This window comes from Oculina patagonica, chromosome 14, assembly GCF_052425735.1.
Source record: "Oculina patagonica isolate OP01 chromosome 14, crgOcupat, whole genome shotgun sequence".
In the NCBI taxonomy this organism is placed as follows: domain Eukaryota; kingdom Metazoa; phylum Cnidaria; class Anthozoa; order Scleractinia; family Oculinidae; genus Oculina; species Oculina patagonica.
The window spans coordinates 8,708,702-8,727,916 of NC_135771.1; the positions used below are offsets into that span (position 1 = coordinate 8,708,702).

Consider the following 19,215-nt stretch of genomic DNA (forward strand, 5'->3'; position numbering starts at 1 on the left):
TTGCAAAGGTTGAATCCCCCTTCACGTTAAGTAATTAAATCGATGCGTTGGTCTTAATTTCTCTTTGTGTTTTTTTTCGAAAGAAAAAGTAACATTGCCACTTAAGTATCCATTTGAGAAACAATTACAAATAGAAAATCATTTCTTCGTTTTGAGCATTAAACATGCCCTGACATATAAGAGTTTAAACGCAACGGATCTGACGGAAAATCCGAAATAATAAGGACTAACATTACACAATTATTGTGATCGGTAGTCTAAACTCCATTTATTTGAGGTAAGTTAAATCATATTTTGAATAATCAATTTGAAGTAAGATTAAGGTATAGCTGTTCAAAACCCAAAATACGCAAGGATGGCACTATCTCAAAAAAAAAAAAAAATAATAAAAACTGTCTCGCGTATTTATTAAAATTTGGCAACAGTTTTGAGGTTAAATTCATCCACCTTTACCGTTAAGAAATTAAATGGATGCGTTTTCCTTAAAGGGACTGTGTCACGGCTGAGTTAAGATTCTTTTATTAAGTTTTGCCAAATACTTGCTATGAGACGTTATGCTTGCAAAGAAATTACTTCTATGGACCGAAATGACAAAACCATAGCTTCATTGCATCCAAATGTATCTCCTGAACGTAACGTAGTAATTAAACAATGACAAGCAAACGTGATTAACTTTGAAAACTGTTCAGCCCAACCATATGTCAAAAACCGATATCGCAATCCGTTTCAATCTTCTATATATTTCACCGAAATTAATTATCGTCATTTCATATGCCTAAATTTGGCTAATATTCGTGACACAGTCCCGATAAATCGCTTTCGTGTTTTTCCTTTTTTTGAAAAAGAAATAAGACAACTTCGATACAATTTAGGTAGCGAACAAAATAACAGCTGATTTGTTTACGTTCACTAAATTTGGCCCAACTGAATTCGAGGCCACGAAGATATGAAGATAGATACTTTAAACAGTCCAGTGAGTAAACTACACAATACGAGTGATATACAAAACTTGTTAGGAAAAACGTTATGCTGTTAAAACTAACATCAAACAGGAGGGAATTAATTTGTATAGCCAGCTTGAGAAATAGAAACGCGGAATTAGCGAACAATTTATTCACGGTCATCGAGCATGTGTTATCTCAGATTTTGACCCTAAAACAGATTGAACAATCTGTAAAGAATATGAATCTATTTAGCATACATTTAACTTCTAAGTTTCTTTAATGTATTTATGGATAATGGTTTAAATATTCAAGTTAACGAAGGAGTTTAGTTGTCCAGTGTACGAGTGCCCCGTGTCCATTAACATTCTCTTGTTTATTTCGCCAGCAATCTTTGAACTCAGTAAAGAGTACGTGTATGATGAAAACGTCTGACAACCTAATTTCCTTGGGCAATATGACAAGTCACATTCCTTCCAGTGGCTGCCCAATTACATTTCCTGGAGATTTTCCACCGAAGAATGCTGCGCTATTAATCGTAATCTGTGTGGTGGACATTTTGTCAAGCTTTACGGCTGCAACAGCCAACTTCTTGGTTATGTGGGCCATCAAAGAGACACCTTCATTGCACACACCGTCTTCGGTACTGCTCTTTTGGCTCGCATTGTCAGATTTTGCTACTGGTGTTTTTGTTCAACCGTTGTTTGCGGTACATCAATATTGCTTCATTGACAACAAATTTTCCCGTGTGTACTGTATTTCCGGCGCCATTTTTTATCCAGTGGGTGTCTTCCTTGTCTTGATGTCATTGTCGGCCATCACAGCGATAAGTTTTGACCGATACCTCGCACTCGCTTTACATCTGAGATATGCTGCCATCATTACAGTCAATCGTTTGATCAAGTTGATATTAATAGCATTTGTTTTTCTTCTTTCCACTTTCAATATACTTCTGGTTTTCTCGGGAAAACTGGTTCAGAATGACAGTTCTGTTGATGGGTGTAATATTAGCTGTTGTTTGCATCATAACAATCCCTTTCTCATATTGTAGGATTTTTACAATATTACGACGACACCAAAAACAGATACGGAGTCAGAATAATGTAGCGTTAAGAATGCACGGAATTTCGCACGGTGGATATTTCCAAGTACAGAAAATCTGTCTTAACAACTCTTTTCGTACTTGGTGCAATCCTACTAAGTTATTTTCCAGGTGGAATAGGTTTTTTGATCGCCTTTTTCTCAAAGACGACGGCGGAAAGCGAGTTTGTGCGACATATTGGAGGAATTGGAGGAATGATGGTGTTATTGAATTCTTCAATTAATCCTCTTGTTTACTGTTGGAGAATCAAAGAAATTCGACGGTTCGTGATTTCGAAACTGCGGCAAATGACAGGAGTCAGTAGTTTACCCGAAAGAGGTGTTCGTGTCCATCAAGTTAGGCCATGTAGTATCCCGTCAAACCGTGAAAATCCAATTTGACAAACATGCTGCTGAAACCGGTTATTTTATAGCTTGAGAAAGTGACTGAACCCTTAGTCACTGTCACACATAGAACTAATTCTGATACATCCTTTGTCGTGCAATCATACGTTCAGCTATTAAGTTAACTTAAAGGGACTGTGTCACGGATTTTAGCCAAATTTAGGCAACGGAAATGACCGTCAAATTATGTGAAATATAAAAATAACCGCTTTAAACAGTTAAGTAACATTTCAGTTACACGCGAAATACAAGAGAAGGTACGGATGGCAAAAAGCGACGAAGATGGAAACGGATTGCGATATGAGTTTTTGAACTATTGTTGGGCTGAACAGTTTTCAAAGTTTGTCTCGCTTGCTTGTAGCTTTAAGTTATAACGCCCGGGAAACACATTGGGTTGCAATGAAGCGATAGGTTTTGTTATTTGGATCCATAGGAGCAATTTCTTTGCAAACATTAAGTTTCATAGCAAGTATTTGGCAAAACTTAAAAAATAAACTTATCTCAGCCGTGACACAGTTCCTTTAAACAAGAGCACGTGATATGTTAATGAGCTCATCATGCAACAACTCTAGAATGAAATTTTACCTTGAATAGCCTATTTTCCATATTTTTAAATTCAGCCTAAACAATATACATCACTACGAGGCTCTGGGGAATAAACCCCGCAAACTCTATAGTTTATTCCCCGGAGCCTCTTACCGAGGTTTATTGTTTTAGGCTGAATTTTGATATATCGAAATTGGTCTATTGTATCCTGCCGAAATTACTTAATGAAATACTCTTTGTACCACAGCTAATAAAATGAGAGTTAAATAGAGTTGAACGAATTAAATGACACATTTTTAGCTTTTCTCACGATGTTTCTCAGCTTTTCCTTTTTTAGAAATGCCTGGGGGAGGAGCTAAAAGTGCCCCTAGCCGTGTATCTCCAATAGTATTATGTTAGAACCTTATATCGTGTGTAAATTTGCGGACACACCAAGTGGCTTGTTACAACGACATGTTGATGGGACAAAATCATAACATGTGCACACACAATAAAGTGTAACAGAAACAAGTTGCAGCCAGTTTCTTCTTGTGTGTGCTGATACATGTCCACCTACATACGTACACTTTTAGTCTGCGTTCACGTTGTGATGTTGAACCTCCCACATCTTCCACGTCATAACACGCCAAAATGACGTCATAGATTTTAAAAGTTCGCTTTCATTCTTGGATTTCAAAATATTGAAAAAATGCTCCAAAACCCAAAAATTGATTTTAGAAGATCAAAAAAAGATAAAACTTTTCATATAACCAAAATCATATTTAAACAGAAAATTAATCTCAACACTCCAGATTTCTTTAATTAATTAAGACACTCTTTAACATGGTTGCCATAGAACGTCAAGTCAGGTCAGGTGACAAACCAATTGATTCACCAAAAATTCCCTGATAATTCTAAGCCTTAAACTTTTCCGGGAAAAATCACGAAGTTTTCCATAACTGGTTGAATTCTTTTCGCCAAGTATGAAATCAGCAAGGGCACCTTGTTTTTATTCTCGCCCCTCCCTGTTTACAATCGCGTTGCTGTAAACAATTACTTTGATACAAGATTCATTCAACCATCACTGTATGAAGTATAAAATTCTCACAAATATTAAGGACTTTGGGGTTAACAATTTAATTGAATTTGCTTTGAATACGTTTCCAATCTGAAATGCAATTTTCCTTTCCAAATGGGTTCTTTTTAACCTCTGCTCTCTAATTTTTAAACTTTAATTTCGATCTGAGTTAAACAACGCAAAGTTTTCAATACCGAGGCCAATTCAAATAGCAAATTAAACTAAAACAAAGCATTAAAAAAGGTTATTAATAAAAAACAATTGATATTTCGATTAAGATATTATATTTCATTCACAGCATGTATCCCTCATGATGAAAAAGCACATCACCACCAAAATATTCATTTGAGAAACAATAACCAACATAAAATCATTTCTTCGTTTCGTGCTTTCTATTTGCAAATATAAGAATTTAAGCGCCACCGATATAACGTTTCCCATTTATAGCAGATAGATTTGGAGTGAATCGACAGTCCTAAACGTCATTACTTTGAGGTAAGTTTAACTATGTGATTTTAACAACCAACGCAGAGCTCTTTCTCAAACGTCTAAAAACAGGGATAAAATTGGAATAGGTGAACAGGTCAACACTTCTGCAACTAAAAACTGACTCGCGTTTGTAGATAATTTGGAAACATTTTTAAGAGGTTAAATGTACCCTTAAGGTTGGAGTAAAAATGAATGCCATTTTTCCCCGCTTAACATTGGTTTACTGGAAGGATCTCGTTCACGTTTCAAGCAATGCAACAACTCTCTGCTTATCTCATAAATCCATGTTTTGGGGTGTTTCGTAAATTTTTGGATGATTTTTGGGAAATTTTTGGAGGAAATAGTTTTTTCAAAGGATTTGAAAAATCTAGAGAAATAGGAAATATCGAAAATTTCATTCCCCTGACGACCAAGGGTGCTCTTGCATGGAGTCAACTCTCTGTTGGTGTTCCAAAACAATTTCTTTCTTCCACCCCTTCTTTAAAGCTCTCAAATTTTATGCAAAATCACTTTTTCCCCCGCATTAACGTTAAGAGATTTAATCGATCCGTTGAGCGAAATCTAGGATTGGGATAGCTGGGCGGGGCGAAGCATCTGCAACTGAAAACTGGCTCGTTTAAGTATTATATTTAAGAAACCTTTTTAAGAGGTTAAAAGAACCCTTTACGTTTGGAAATTAAAACGATGCGTTGGTCTTAATCTGCGTTTGTTTTATTTTTTACAAACAAAAAGGCCACCAAAGTATCATTTGAGAAGCAATTATGGACATAAAATCATTTCTTCGTTTTGAGCATTTAATGTGCACTGACGTACAAGAATTCAAAAGAAGGGGATCAATCTGAATTAAAAAGTTTTAACGTTGCACATTTGTAGCTAAATTTGAGGTGGATCGACAGTCTTGAACGGCATTAGTTTGAGGTGAGTTTAATTTAAATGGTTTGAGGTAAGTTTATAGGTATAGTTATTCAATACCCAACGCAAAGTCGGAGCAAAGCTCTTTGTCAAAAAAGTATAAAAACTTTAAGTGCCTCACGTATTATAATTTTTCAACAGTTCAGAGGCTGAATACAACCTCACTGTGAAGAAATTAAAATTGATGCGTTGTTCTTGAACTGCTTCGAAAATACACGAGGATCCCCAGTAACAAACAAAATGAACACTTGATTTCAGTTTAGGTACACTAAATTTTGTCCAATTGAAAGTCGTTGATACCTCGAACTAGATACTTTCAAAATAGTCCAAGGCGACTACTGCAAAAATGGTTCTTCTGGAGACATAGTATTAGTTTTAAGAATGCATTTGGTATGATATGAAATTTGTTAGGAAATTGAAACGTTTTCCTGTTACACTAATTTATTCAAAACGGAAGGAAATTAATATGTGTAGCCAACTTGAGAAATAGAATATAGAAAAGTCTTATGGCGATGATGCCAGAATTAGCGAACAATTTATTCGTCATCGAATCAAATTGACCAATCTGTACTGGATATAAACTCTTTACGATATATATTATATTTTCGTTCCGTTTAAGCGTGTCGTAGTCTGGCTACCACTTGATCACTATACTACATGTATGTTTATGTGACTTTCATCAAGGGCCCCTTCAATTTGGAATGCATTTTTATATATATATAATTACCTTATGTAGTATTTTTCAAATATTTATGGAAAATGTTCCCTTCACATAAAGAATACCTTGCACATGGTTTAAATGTTGACATTACCTTGGGAGTTATTTATTAGACGTCGAGTGTACAAAGCCACGTGTCCTAACATTTTCTACTTTATTTCCCCAGCAATCTCCACCTAAGTGGATATTACATGTACGATGAAAACGTCTGACAGCCTCATTTTTTTGGGCAACCTAACGACCCACAATTCTGTTAGCAGCTGTCCAATTAAAATTCCTGAAGACTTTCCACCAAAAAGTGTCGCACTTGTTATCGTGATGTGTGTGGTGAACATTTTGTCAAGCTTTATGGCTGCAACAGCAAACTTCTTGGTTATGTGGGCCATTAAAAAAACGTCTTCACTGCATACACCGTCTTCGGTACTACTGTTTAGCCTTGCATTGTCAGATTTTGCTACTGGTGTTATTGTTCAACCACTGTCTGTCGTACATCTTATTGGGTCGTTGACAACAAATTTCCAGGTGTATTGCATTTCCGGCGCCATTATGTACCCACTTGGTGTCTTCCTTGTCTTATTTTCATTGTCGGCCATCACAGCGATAAGTTTTGATCGGTACCTCGCACTCGCTTTACATCTGAGATATGCTGCCATCGTTACAGTCAGTCGTTTGATCAAGCTTATATTACTAGGATTTGTTCTCCTCTTTCCACTTTCAATATACTTCTGGTTTTCCCGGGAACACTGGTTCAGGATGACAGCTCTTTGTGTGGGTGTTATTTTAGCTGTTGTTAGCATCATAACAATCCCCTTCTCCTATTGTAGGATTTTTACAATATTGCGGCGACATCAAGAACAGATACGGAATCAGAACGACTTAGCATCAAGAATGCACGGAATTTCCCATATGAATATTACCAAGTACAGGAGATCTGTCTTAACAATGGCTCTCCTACTTGGCGCAATTCTGCTAAGTTATTTGCCTAGTGGAATATGTTTTGTGATTGCATTGTTTTCAAAGACGGAGGAAAGCGAGTTTGTGCGACGTATTGGAGGAATGATGGTTCTGTTGAATTCTTCAATTAATCCTCTTGTTTACTGTTGGCGAATTAAAGAAATTCGACGGTTCGTGATTTCAAAATTGCGGCAAGTGGTTGGAGTCAGTAGTCTACCCGACAGACCTGTTCGTGTCAATCAAGTTAGACCAGTTAGTATCCCGGCACACCGTGAAACTCCAATTTAAAAAGTACACTGCTGTATTCGGTCTTTTTTAGCCTGAGACAGTGACTCGACCCTTAGCCACACAGAGAACGAAAGCCCGATTCCCTCTATGACGCGCGCCTGCAGGGAATCATGGTAGTTGTATTCATGTAACCATGCGCGAGACTCAGCAACGATGAATACAACTACCGTGATTCCTTGCAGGCGCGCGCCATAGAGGGAATCGGGCTCTGATACATCCTTCGTGTGATTAAGCTCAGCTATTGAGTCAACATTAACTTGAAAAGGAACACATGATATGCGATTGAGTCCATTATGCTAAGAAGACACCACATTCAACAGGGCCAAAATTGAAAAATAACTTGTTTTTTCTTCCTTAAGATATGGTTGTGTATACCAGGTGTATATGGTCAATGATAACTGATAAGACTCATTTGGGTATTTACTGCTTAATACCCTTTAGAATAAATATTAATGCTAAAGAAACATGACATTTCGGTGACGACATGCCATTATTACCAGATACAAATTTTACAAGGTACAGAACGATATTTATATAAAAGAAAGTGTGTAATTAAACTATACAATTACTATTACAGCAAGGCGCTCAAAAGTGTGACCACTTTTAATTTATTCACATTCTTTCGTGCACATTTAATTCAATCAGAAGTCAACTGCAAGCTATCCACGGCTTTTGATTGGATTGAATCTGCACGAAAGAATGTGAATAAATTAAAAGTGGTCACACTTTTGGGCGCCTTGCTGTAATGAGGCGCGGAAAACAGAAAAATGTCCCGGGGGGTACTTCCATAAATTTCGGATAGGGGTGTGCCGCGAAGGTTCTTAAACCCTGACCCTATTTAAGGATAAAGAAAGCAAAATTTGATACCCTTTTTAAGGCCCAAAACCGTAAAATGACACCCTATTCAAGGCAAGGAGAAGCGTTCCGTGACGACCCAAATAGCGGTTAACCGTGTACGGGCAAACACAAATCTTTATAAAATCGCTTTACAAATACTTTGGCGTTTATTAAAGCTGATAGAATTTAGGTACCCTATCTAAGGATCACAACGGGAACAAAATGCCAAAAGGAACAAGAATGATACCCTATTTAAGGACCGAGAACCTCAAAAACCATACCCTATCCCGCGGCACATACCTATATAGCCCATCTATGGGAGTACCCCCCCCTCCCCCCCCCCCCCGAGAAAAATGTGCATAACTAAGTAAACAGTTTCGCTGGAATGGAATCCTTTTGAGTGTTGAGGAATGGTTTCTTTTTCCTTATTAGGAGCATCTCGTATATTAGGCACTCAAACTCTCCGCGGCATTTCTTTAGGATGGCAAATTGGCTGTGAAGGTCGATCACCTTTTGATTGTGTTGTTCTTTAAGGTGTTTATCAATCACAGAGTATCTGTGCTCCTCGATGCGCAGGTGGAGGTGGCGGCTCCTGTAGCCAATATAATTCGCATTGCACGAATTACACTTAAATTCATTTTCTACACTTTGTTGGTTTACTAGAGAGGGCTTCAAATCCTACACGATCTACCCCTGATAGATTGCTGTGATGTGAATGAACATCATTACTTTGAGGTAAATTTAATTATGTGTTGTGCAATACTTAAAGCATAGCTCTTTCTCAATCAGTTTAAACAAGAGGCTAGATTTGGGATAGATGAACAGGTCTACACTTCTGCAACTGAAAACTAACTCCTGTTTGTAGATAATTTGGCAACAATTTTTAAGAGGTTAAGTGCCCCCTTAAGCCGAGAATAAAAATGAATGCTATTTTTGCGTCGCTTAACGTTGGTTTACTGGAAATATGTCGTTAACATTGCAAAACCTCTCTGCTCACCTTAAAAATCTATGTTTTGGGGTGTTTTGTAAATTTTTGGGTGATTTTTTGGGATATCTTGGAGGAATAGTTTTCCTCAAAGGATTTGCATAATTTAGAGAGATAAGAAATATCGAAAATTTAATGTAGTTCTAAAATTAAAATTTAAAACGTGTGTTGTAAAGTTGCAGATGAGGCTGTCAGACGTTTTCATCCTACATATAGCCTCCAAGAAGTCAGCAAAAGTGAAAAATTGCTGGCGAAATAAATTAGAAAGTGTTAATGGATACATTTTCGTACTCTCGACATGTTCATGTAATTAATAGGAATGGGTTATCAACCAAGCATGAGGTCAAGATATTGCAGGATATTGGCAAAGTTTCTTGTTTCGCGTGTTTATGGACCGAGACGAAGACGGGGTCCATAAACACGCAAAAAAGAACAAGTTCAACATCCCTCCATCTTCACCGAACAAGGTTGGTCAATAAAGGATTTATTTTATGGGCAATCGAGTCATGAATTGAGAACTGATTTTGCGTCGTATTTAAATCATGTGCAGCCGCATGGTATTCTCTATGTGAAGAGAACTTTATCCATAAATAGATAAAACATAAAACATAAGGGCAAAACGCAAGCTAAATGAAAGGTTTCGTTGATAGAGGTCACACAAAAATTCATGTAGTGATTGAGTGTTATACAAAATACGACAGTTTTAAACGGGACGAAAATAAAATATCGCCAGAATTCTTATCCATTTCAGATTGTTCAATTTGTTTCAGGGTCTAAACCCGAGATAACACATGGTCGATGAGGATTAGATTACGTGCTAAGTCGCATTCTCTATTTCTAAATCTGGCTACACATTTTAATTTCCTCCAGTAGTTGAATACAAGTTTTGAGAGCATCAGAGCACGGTCTCCAGTCAGATTACAGTGTTCTGTTTGGACTGTTGTTCAAGGTATCATTGTTATCCTACAACGGATTTCGACTGGACAAAGTTTAGTGTACGTGAAAAAAATACATCGGCAATTTTGCTCGTTACCTTGCATTGGGTATATTAAACTTACCTCAAATTAATTATTATAATGAAACTTACTTCAGATAAATAGCGTTTGAGACTGTCGATCAAGTTCAAATTTATTAGCTACAAATGGTCACTGTTGCAACTTGCTCAATTCAGTTTTGTGGGCTGCTTTTAAATGCTAACATTTGCAAATCAAATGCTTAAAACGAAAAAAATATTATCTGTTTGTAATGTTCCTTAAATGGATCCTTTAGTGGCCATTGACTCTTTTTTTTTTTAGAACAGAACACAAAAGGAAGTTAAGACCAACGCATCGATTTCATTTCTTAACATGAAAGGTGCATTCAACCTTTGCAAATGTAATTGGTTCCAAATTATTAACAAACGCAAGTCAGTTTTCAAGGGCAGATGTTTTGGCTGCTAACCCATCCCAATCAAAGCCTTTTGAATCTTTTTGAGAAAGGGCTTTGCGTTAGGTCTTGAACATCACTTAATCATAAAAAAGTGAAGGCGTTCAGGACTAGCAATTCACTCCAGGACAAGCGATTCATTTATAATCTCCAGTTATAAATGAACAACAAATTGTTGACTCAGACTTACCGGCAGCTCTTAAATTCTTACATTTGCAAATTAAACGAACGAGGCGAAGAAATGATTTTCTGTTCGTAATTGTTCCAAAAAACGTTTTTTAACCAATTTTAATTGTTTACCTGAAAGTTAGAACTTTCGATTCAGTTAAAATCTATCGGCTGTAAATGCGCAACGTTGCAACTTGTTTATTCAGACTTATCGGTTGCGCTTTTGCAAATTAAAATCACGAAACGAAGAAATGGTTTTATGTTCACTTAGTTATTGATTCTCAAATGAATATTTGGTGGTGATGCGCCTTTTCATCATGAGGGATACGTGCTGTGATTTGAATGAAATGTAATATCTCAATCGAAATATTAATTGTTTTGTATTAATCAATATTTTGAATGTTATGTTTCTTGTTTATTTTATTGTTTAAATTGGTTTGAAAAGGTTTTTTGGTATTGAAAAACGTAGTTTTGTTTAACTCAGATCACAATTAAAGATTAAAAATTAGAGAACGGTGGTTAAAAAGAACCCATTGGGAAAGGAAAATTGCATTTAACAAAACGTATTCAAAGCAAATTCGATTAAATTGTCAACCCCAAAGTCCTTATTAATATTTGTGCGAATTTTATACAGAAATGGTTAAAAGAATCCTGTATCAGAGTATTCTGATGGACACTGAAATGCTTATAAAATTGTCAATAAACTCTATTATATTTTGCCTTTGTAGAGGCGCAAGAATGAAAACAAGGTGCTGAATTCATACTTAGCGAAAAGCATTCAACCACTTTTGGAAAACTTCGTGAATTTCCTGGAAAAGGTTGAGGCTTAGAACTCTCAGGAATTTTTTTTGGTGAATAAACTGTTCTACGGCAACCATGCTAAAGAGTGTTTTAAAGAAATCTGGAGTGTTTAGATTAATTTTCTGTTTAAAAAAAAATTATGAAGAGTTTCATCTAGAATGTTCGCAGTTTTTTTAATCTTTTTTTGATTTTATAAAATCAACTTTGGAGCATTTTTTCAATATTTGTATATTAAAATCCAAGAATGAAAGCGATCTTTTTTAATCTGTGATGTCATTTTGGCGTGTTATGACGCGGAACATGTGGGAGGTTTAAAATTACAACGTAACGTGAACACAGACTGAAAGTGTATATGGACATGTATCAGCACACACAAGAAGAGGCGTCGCTGCAACATGTTTCTGTTACACTTTATTGTGTGTGCACATGTTGTGATTTTGTCCCAGCAACATGTCGTTGTAACAATTCCTTTAATGTGTCCACACCTTTACACACGATATAAGGATCTAACTTAACACTTTTGGAGATACATGGCTAGGGGCCCTTTTACCTCCTCTCCTAGGCATTTCTAAGAAAAGAAAAACTGAGAAACATCGTGAGAAATGCTAAAAACGTGTCATTTGATTCATACAACTCTATTTAACTCTCATTGTATTATTAGCTTTGGCGCAAAGAGTAATTCATTTAGTAATTTTGGCAGGACACAATAGACCAATTTCGATATATTAAAATTCAGCCTAAAACAATAGACCTCAGTACGAAGCTTCGGGGAATAAACTATAGAGTTTGTGGGGTTTATTCTCCAGAGCCTCGTAGTGAGGTCTATTGTTAAAGGCAAAATTTACAAATATCGAAAATGGACTATTCAAGGCTAGTATCATTCCAGAGTTGTTGCATTATGATTTCATATACATATCACGTGATCTTGTTTAAGTTGCCTCAATAACTGAACGTATGATTGCACGACAAAGGATGTACATGTATCAGAACTCGTTCTATGTGTGAAAGTGACTAAGGTTTCAATCACTTTTCAATAAGGTTTCAATAACATTTTTAACGAGCATAATTCCACGTATAACCTGAGACAATCAGATTTTTCTACTCCTAGATACAACACTGTTACTTATGGAAAGCACTCTTTGCGTTATGTAGGAGCCAAACTATGAGGCAAACTTTACGGCTGACAGATCAGCCAAGACACTGCAGGCTTTTACAAACCGTACTCGCAAAAGGGATATAACTCGCTTAATGGACAACGGCTGTAAGGGATGCATCCTATGCTGCACATAGTACCCCTTAAGTCAAGTCATTATTTTATTATTATTATTATTATTATTATTATTATTATTATTATTATTATTATTATTATTATTATTATTATTATTACTATTATTTTTTTATAACAATTGCGATTTAAACATTTTTCTATATCATAGATTGTAATAACATTTTTATGTGACTTATATATATTTTTATTGTATTTATATTTATTATTAGTGTAGCTTTTAGTTTTTAGCAGTGTCCCCTAATTAGTATGGTATTATTTTCCAGGCTATAAGTTTTTGACACTTAAATAAAGTTTCTTATCTTTTTATCTTATCTTTATCTTAAACTATAAAGTAACCGGTTTCAGCAGCATGTGTTTTACATTGGGGTTTCACGGTATGACGGGATACTAATTGGTCTTACTTGGTTGACACAAACAGCTCTATCAGACAGACCGCTGACTCTCACCATTTGCCGCAATTTGGAAGTCACGAACCGTCGAATTTCCTTGATTCTCCAACAGTAAACAAGTGGATTAATTGAGGAGTTCAGCAGCACCATCATCCCTCCAACATGAAGCACAAACTCGTTTACCTCTGTCTCAGAAAATATTGCAATTACGTGACTTATTCCGGAAGGCAAATAGCTTAGTAGAATTGCACCGAGCACGCAAAGAATTGTTAAGACAGATTTCCTGTACCTAGAAATATCCACGTGTGAAATTCCGTGCATTCTTGACGCTACGTTATTCTGGTTCCGTATCTGTTTTTGGTGACGTCGTAATATTGCAAAAATTCTACAATATGAGAAGGGGATTGTTATGATGCAAGCAACGGCAAAAATAACACCTATGCAAAGATTTGTCATCCTGAACCAGTATTCTTTGGAAAACCAGAAATATATTGAAAGTGGAAAGAGGGGTAAAAATCCCACTAATATGAACTTGATTACACGACTAACTGTAACGATTGAAGTATATCGCAGATTTAAAGCGAGTGCGAGGTATCGATCGAAACTTATCGCGGTGATGACCGACAATGACAAAAAGGCGAATGAGACACTCAATGGGTACCCTATGGTACCAGAAATGCAATAAACGGGGAAATTTGTTGTCAAGGAAGCAATGTGATTTACGACAAACAACGGTTGAAGAAAACCTCCAGTAGCAAAATCTGACAATGCTAGGCTAAAGAGGAGTACCGAAGACGGCGTGTGCAATGAAGGCGTCTTTCTAATGGCCCACATAACCAAAAAATTCGCTGTTGCAGCCGTAAAGCTTGATATGACGTTCAATACACACATAACGATTATAAGTGCAAAATTTTTGGGTGGAAAATATCCAGGAATTTCAATTGGACAGCTGCTGACAGGAACGTGGGTTGTAAGGTTGCCCAAAGAGATGAGGCTGTCAGACGTTTTCATCATGTCTCTCCAAAGATTAATGGCGAATGATTGCTGGAGAAATAAATTATAGAGCGTTAATGGACAAGTCTTCGTACCCTTGACATGTATCTGGTTATTGGTCAAGATATATTGGACAATTGTTTTTTTTTTCCTTTATTCTCGCAAGTCCTTTTTTCCGTAGGTCCAGAAACCTGCAAAAAGAAAGAGGCCAATATATTCCATCTTGACAAACAAGCTTGGTCAATAATGAATTTATACACTTTTAAGAAGTTCTTGTTTTTGCTATTTTGTATTTTTATTTCGTGGCGCACTTGTAAACTAGCTTTTTAGCTAAGCGTACTGACGACGTTAATAAAGATTGATTAATTGATTGATTAATTGATTGATTGATTGATTGATTGATTGATTAAGGCTATCGAGTCATATTTTGAGAACTCGATTTGCTGGAAAATCGTAGCCAATCACGATGCAGGTTTACGTCATCTTGCCCGCTCACGGACCCTGCAATGTAATAATTAAACCTTTTGGTTAATTTGAATAGTTTAACCATGTGCAGGGTATGGTGTATGTTGAACTGAAAGCAGCCCTTGCTAAAGGTCACACAAACTAACAAACACAGTCACATTAAGTGATCAACAGAATTAAACGGGGTGAAAATCAGAAAATATCGTACAGAATTCATATCCATCGCAGATTATCCAATTTGTTTCAGGGTCTAAACCCGAGATTCTCAATGACAAATTTAAATTTTTCGCTAATTCCGCCATTGTTGCCGTGAAAATCCATTTCTTAAGCTTGCAAATAAATTACCTCCCGTGTAAATAATAGGACTTATGCATGATAACGTCATAAGCTCAAAACTCACCACCATGCCTTGTTTACGCAAATTATTCGCAACCTTTCGCCACCTTCATGCAGTTTTCACGTGGGCATTCTTTTCATCTTTGCTGCTTTAGTGATTCGTTCATGATAATATTTACAAGTTTGCACTTCCAAAGCGAGGCTTGGTGGTGAAACTAGCCTGTCTGACGTAAACATGCATAAGGGCTATTAGTTTAATCAGCATAACGTTTTCTTCAACATTACTCCTTTCTTTTTGAGAAAAGTAAAGTCTCCAGTCAGGGAAAAACGTTTGTGTAGTGTTGGACCAGAGAAAAACGAAAAGAAAAGGAGCAAGAAAGTTCGGTACGGGTCAGCCAAAATAGAGCAAATTTTGGCTCATGAATCTTTCATTCTCTCGAGAAAAGAAACACAAAAGCGGATGAAGACCAACGCATCGATTTCATTTAATTCTTAACACTAAGATTGCATTTACGCTCTTCAAAATGTTGCCATACTATAACACATACCATAGCTAGTTGACTTGCCCAACCAGTGTAATCCTCGCATTTCTAATCTTTCAAGAAAGAACTTTTTGTAAGGCATTGGACATCACACAATTAAACTCACCTCAAAGAAATGGCGTTTATCACTGTCGATTCACTCCAGATCTATCAGCTATATAAAAACAGGCAACGTTACAACTTTTTTACTATTCCTTGTAGGCTGCACTGAAATTATATTCTTGCAAATTAAACTCACGAAACGAAGAAATGATTTTATGTCCGCTCTTGCTTCTCAAATGGATATCTTGGTGGTAATCTGCGTTTTTATTCATTCGAGATGCATACTGTGCCGTAAATGAAATGTATTGTCATAATTTAAGCTGTTAGAAGTTTTTTATTCAAATTTTTGATGGTTTTGTTTTTCGTCCATTTCATTGTTTAAATTCACTTTGAAAAGGATTGTTTTGTTTTTTGTATAAATAAGAAAGCTTTGTTTAAAATTAAAAAGCAACACTAAAAAAGAACCCATTGGAAAAGGAAAAAATTGCATTTAAGATTGAAAGCTTATTCAAAGCCAACGTCATAAAATTATTGCCAAATTAAAAATAACTGACCCAAGCCAGTTTTAGTTTAAGATGCCTGCTTAGCCGTCGCAATCTTAGCATTAAAAAATGCTATAATGAAGATCGACGGTCGATCTGCTTTCAAATTTATCAACTTCGAACTCCAACGTAACAACCTCTAAACTAAAGCTCACCGCCTGGGCTTGAATTTTTATATTTGGAAACTCGCACGCGAGACGAAAAACTAATCTTATGTTTGGGATTATTTCACAAATACATATTTTGATGATGTTATGCCTTTTACTTCAGGCGCAATGCATGCTGTGCTGTGAATGAAATTTAATTTCTTAGTTTAAAATATTGTATATTAAATTTACTAGTTTTGTGACGGTTATGATTTTATTACTTTTTTGGATGTTTTGTTATTCGTTTATGTATTGTTTAAATTGACTTTGAAAAGGATGATCTTTTTTCCTTTGTTAGTTAGTAGAAAGGAAGCGTTGTTTAAAGATGATTTCCAGTCCGTACTGCGCAATCTCCGCCTGCAATGTTTGTGAGTCTCACAAACAGAAGAATGTTTACTAGCAAAAATAAAAATTCCGGGACAAAACTTACCTTTTTCTTCATTATTAACGCCACATATCCTTGCAAAACAATAATAACGAGTAAAAGAAGCTCGACGGTATTTCAAACGGACGTTTTAGCTCATCGTGAATTCTTGAACGAAACGATCCGTAATGGCGAACTAAAAAACTTCAAGTACGCTATCACCGAAGTGTAACGTTTCAACGAATTCAAAACAAAAATGAAAACAAATCCTGAGTCTGCGCAATACGGACTGGAAATCATCTTTAACTCAGACCGCAATTAAAGTTTTAAAATTAAAGAGGATTGACTAAAAAGAACTCACTAGAAAAAAGGGAAAATTGCATTTAAAAAAGAAACAAATTCAGCCATTTGTATTAAAATTGGTATAAACTCAGCCTTTAATATTCTTACGAATTTTGTACTTCATACATCACTGGTAAAAATAATCCTATATCAGAACAAATATTTCATTTAGAAACCTGTTTCTAAATTTGAAATCGATTTTTTATTTTTTTTTTTTTTTGAAAAATTGCGCAATCCGTTTAGTAACGTATGACGTTATCTTGGCTTGGTATGAAGTCATTTATGACATTTGATTACCAGATAAAATTTGAAGGTACGCACACCTTTTAGCTTTTATTTTAATTTCTCAAACATTTAGATTTATTATTGTGTGCCAAATCATCTAGCATACTAACTGGAGACACCTTACTACGTTACAACAATCATATAATATCAGCAACTGATAATATATGGGCTAAAAGTATGCATGGGCAAAGCACTAGTTGTTAAAGAGAAAAACCGTTTGCAATTATTTTCCATCAGTTGAAAAAAATCAATACGTCCCTGATTCAGATTCGCATTCAGACTAATTCAGATTTGATTCGCATTTGGCCAAAAAGCAAGAACTAAATAGTTTATGCTGTGTTTGCCATATGCAACTGTTAGAATCTAGGTTAGACAAATTTGGAATTACCAAGATAATATACAAGTGAATTTTGTCAGTGCTAATTCACCATAACTTAAGGACGAAAAGCAATTTATTCGCGTATTCCTTGAATTGTCGGCACGTGTTCATTCCTTCAAGTTGATTCAATAATTGGGGGCATCATATCACAAAGAAAATATTATGATGCGTTTAATGCGTTTAAATGTCAGGAAGCGTTCTATGTGTGACATAGGTTCAGTCACTGTCTCAAATGACCGGTTCCAGTGACATGCATCTCATATTGGAGTTTCACGGTATGATGGAATACTGACTGGTCTAACTTGGGTGACACGAACAGCTCCATCGGGTAGACTATTGACGCCAACCAATTGCCGCAATTTCGAAACCACAAACCGTCGAATTTCCTTAATTCTCCAACAATATACAAGTGGATTAATTGAGGAATTCAGCAATACCATCATTCCTCCAATTCGTCCAATATGTCTCACAAGCTCGCTTTCCTCCATCTTTGAGAACAATGCGCTCACAAGACATATTCCACAAGGCAAATAACTTAGTAGAATGGAGCCAAGTACCAAAAGAGTTGTTAAGACATATTTTCTGTACTTGGAAATATCCACTTGTGAAACTCCGTGCATTCTTAGCGCTATGTCATTCTGGTTCCGTATCTGTTTTTGGTGACGTCGTAATATTGCAAAAATTCTACAATATGAGAAGGGGATTGTTATGATACAAACAACAACTAAAATGAGACCCATGCTCAAAAGTGTCATCCTCAACCAGTGTTCCCGAGAAAACCAGAAGTATATTGAGAGTGGAAAGAAGAGAAGAAATGTTATTAATATCGACTTGATTAAACGACTGGCTGTAACGATGGTAGCATATCTCAGATGTAAAGCGAGTGCAAGGTATCGATCAAAACTTATCGCTGTGATGGTCGACAATGACACCAAGACAAGAAAGACACAAACTGGATACACTATAGCACCGGAAATACAGTAAACGGGAGAATTTGTTGTTAAAGCAGCAATTCTATTTACGGAAAACAACGGCTGAACGAAACCTCCCGTAGCAAAATCTGACAATGCGAGCCAAAAGAGCAGCACCGAAGACGGCGTATGCAATGAAGGCGTCTTTTTAATGGCCCACATAACCAAGAAGTTGGCTGTTGCAGCCGTGAAGCTTGACAAAATGTTTACCACAAATATTGCCATAAATAGTACAACATTCTTCGGTGGAAATTCTCCAGGAAAACTAATTGCACAGTTGCTGGCAGGAATGTGGGTTGTCTGATTGCCCAAAGAAATGAGGCTGTCAGATGTTTTTATCATACACGAACTCTTCACCGAGTTCAAAGATTGCTGACGACATAAATAAGAGAATGTTAATAGACACGGGTCTTCGTGTCATAATAGCTAAGTTAAACTTCGTCGTTAGCTTGAATATTTAAACCATTATCCATAATTACATAACAAAAATAAAACTTAAAGGCTAAATACATGCTAAATTAATTT

General features: G+C 36.1%; 3 protein-coding genes and 1 pseudogene across 3 annotated transcripts in view; 1 reads left to right on the forward strand and 3 right to left on the reverse strand.

Moving 5' to 3' along the window:
• Positions 1-1,485: 1,485 nt before the first annotated feature.
• On the forward strand, positions 1,486-3,244 carry LOC144639099 (adenosine receptor A3-like; annotated as a pseudogene).
• A 9,966-nt stretch (positions 3,245-13,210) lies between these two features.
• On the reverse strand, positions 13,211-15,753 carry LOC144638786 (adenosine receptor A3-like). Its single transcript, XM_078498040.1, has 2 exons — positions 15,726-15,753; positions 13,211-14,467 (listed from the first exon to the last, which is right to left on the reverse strand). The coding sequence occupies exon 2, from the start codon at positions 14,295-14,297 to the stop codon at positions 13,251-13,253; it is 1,047 nt and encodes a 348-aa protein (XP_078354166.1). The 5' UTR covers positions 14,298-14,467; positions 15,726-15,753; the 3' UTR covers positions 13,211-13,250.
• A 2,223-nt stretch (positions 15,754-17,976) lies between these two features.
• LOC144639100 (adenosine receptor A3-like) lies at positions 17,977-19,093 on the reverse strand. The gene has a single exon (XM_078498352.1). It carries the CDS (start codon positions 19,030-19,032, stop codon positions 17,977-17,979), a length of 1,056 nt encoding a protein of 351 aa, XP_078354478.1. The 5' UTR covers positions 19,033-19,093.
• Positions 19,094-19,121: 28 nt separating this feature from the next.
• The window catches only part of LOC144639102 (uncharacterized), a 5,831-nt gene continuing 5,737 nt past the window's right edge, over positions 19,122-19,215 (reverse strand). Inside the window, exon 8 of the mRNA XM_078498354.1 lies at positions 19,122-19,138. Within this exon, the coding sequence (XP_078354480.1) occupies positions 19,122-19,138 (17 nt within the window). The remainder of the gene's footprint in view (positions 19,139-19,215) is intronic.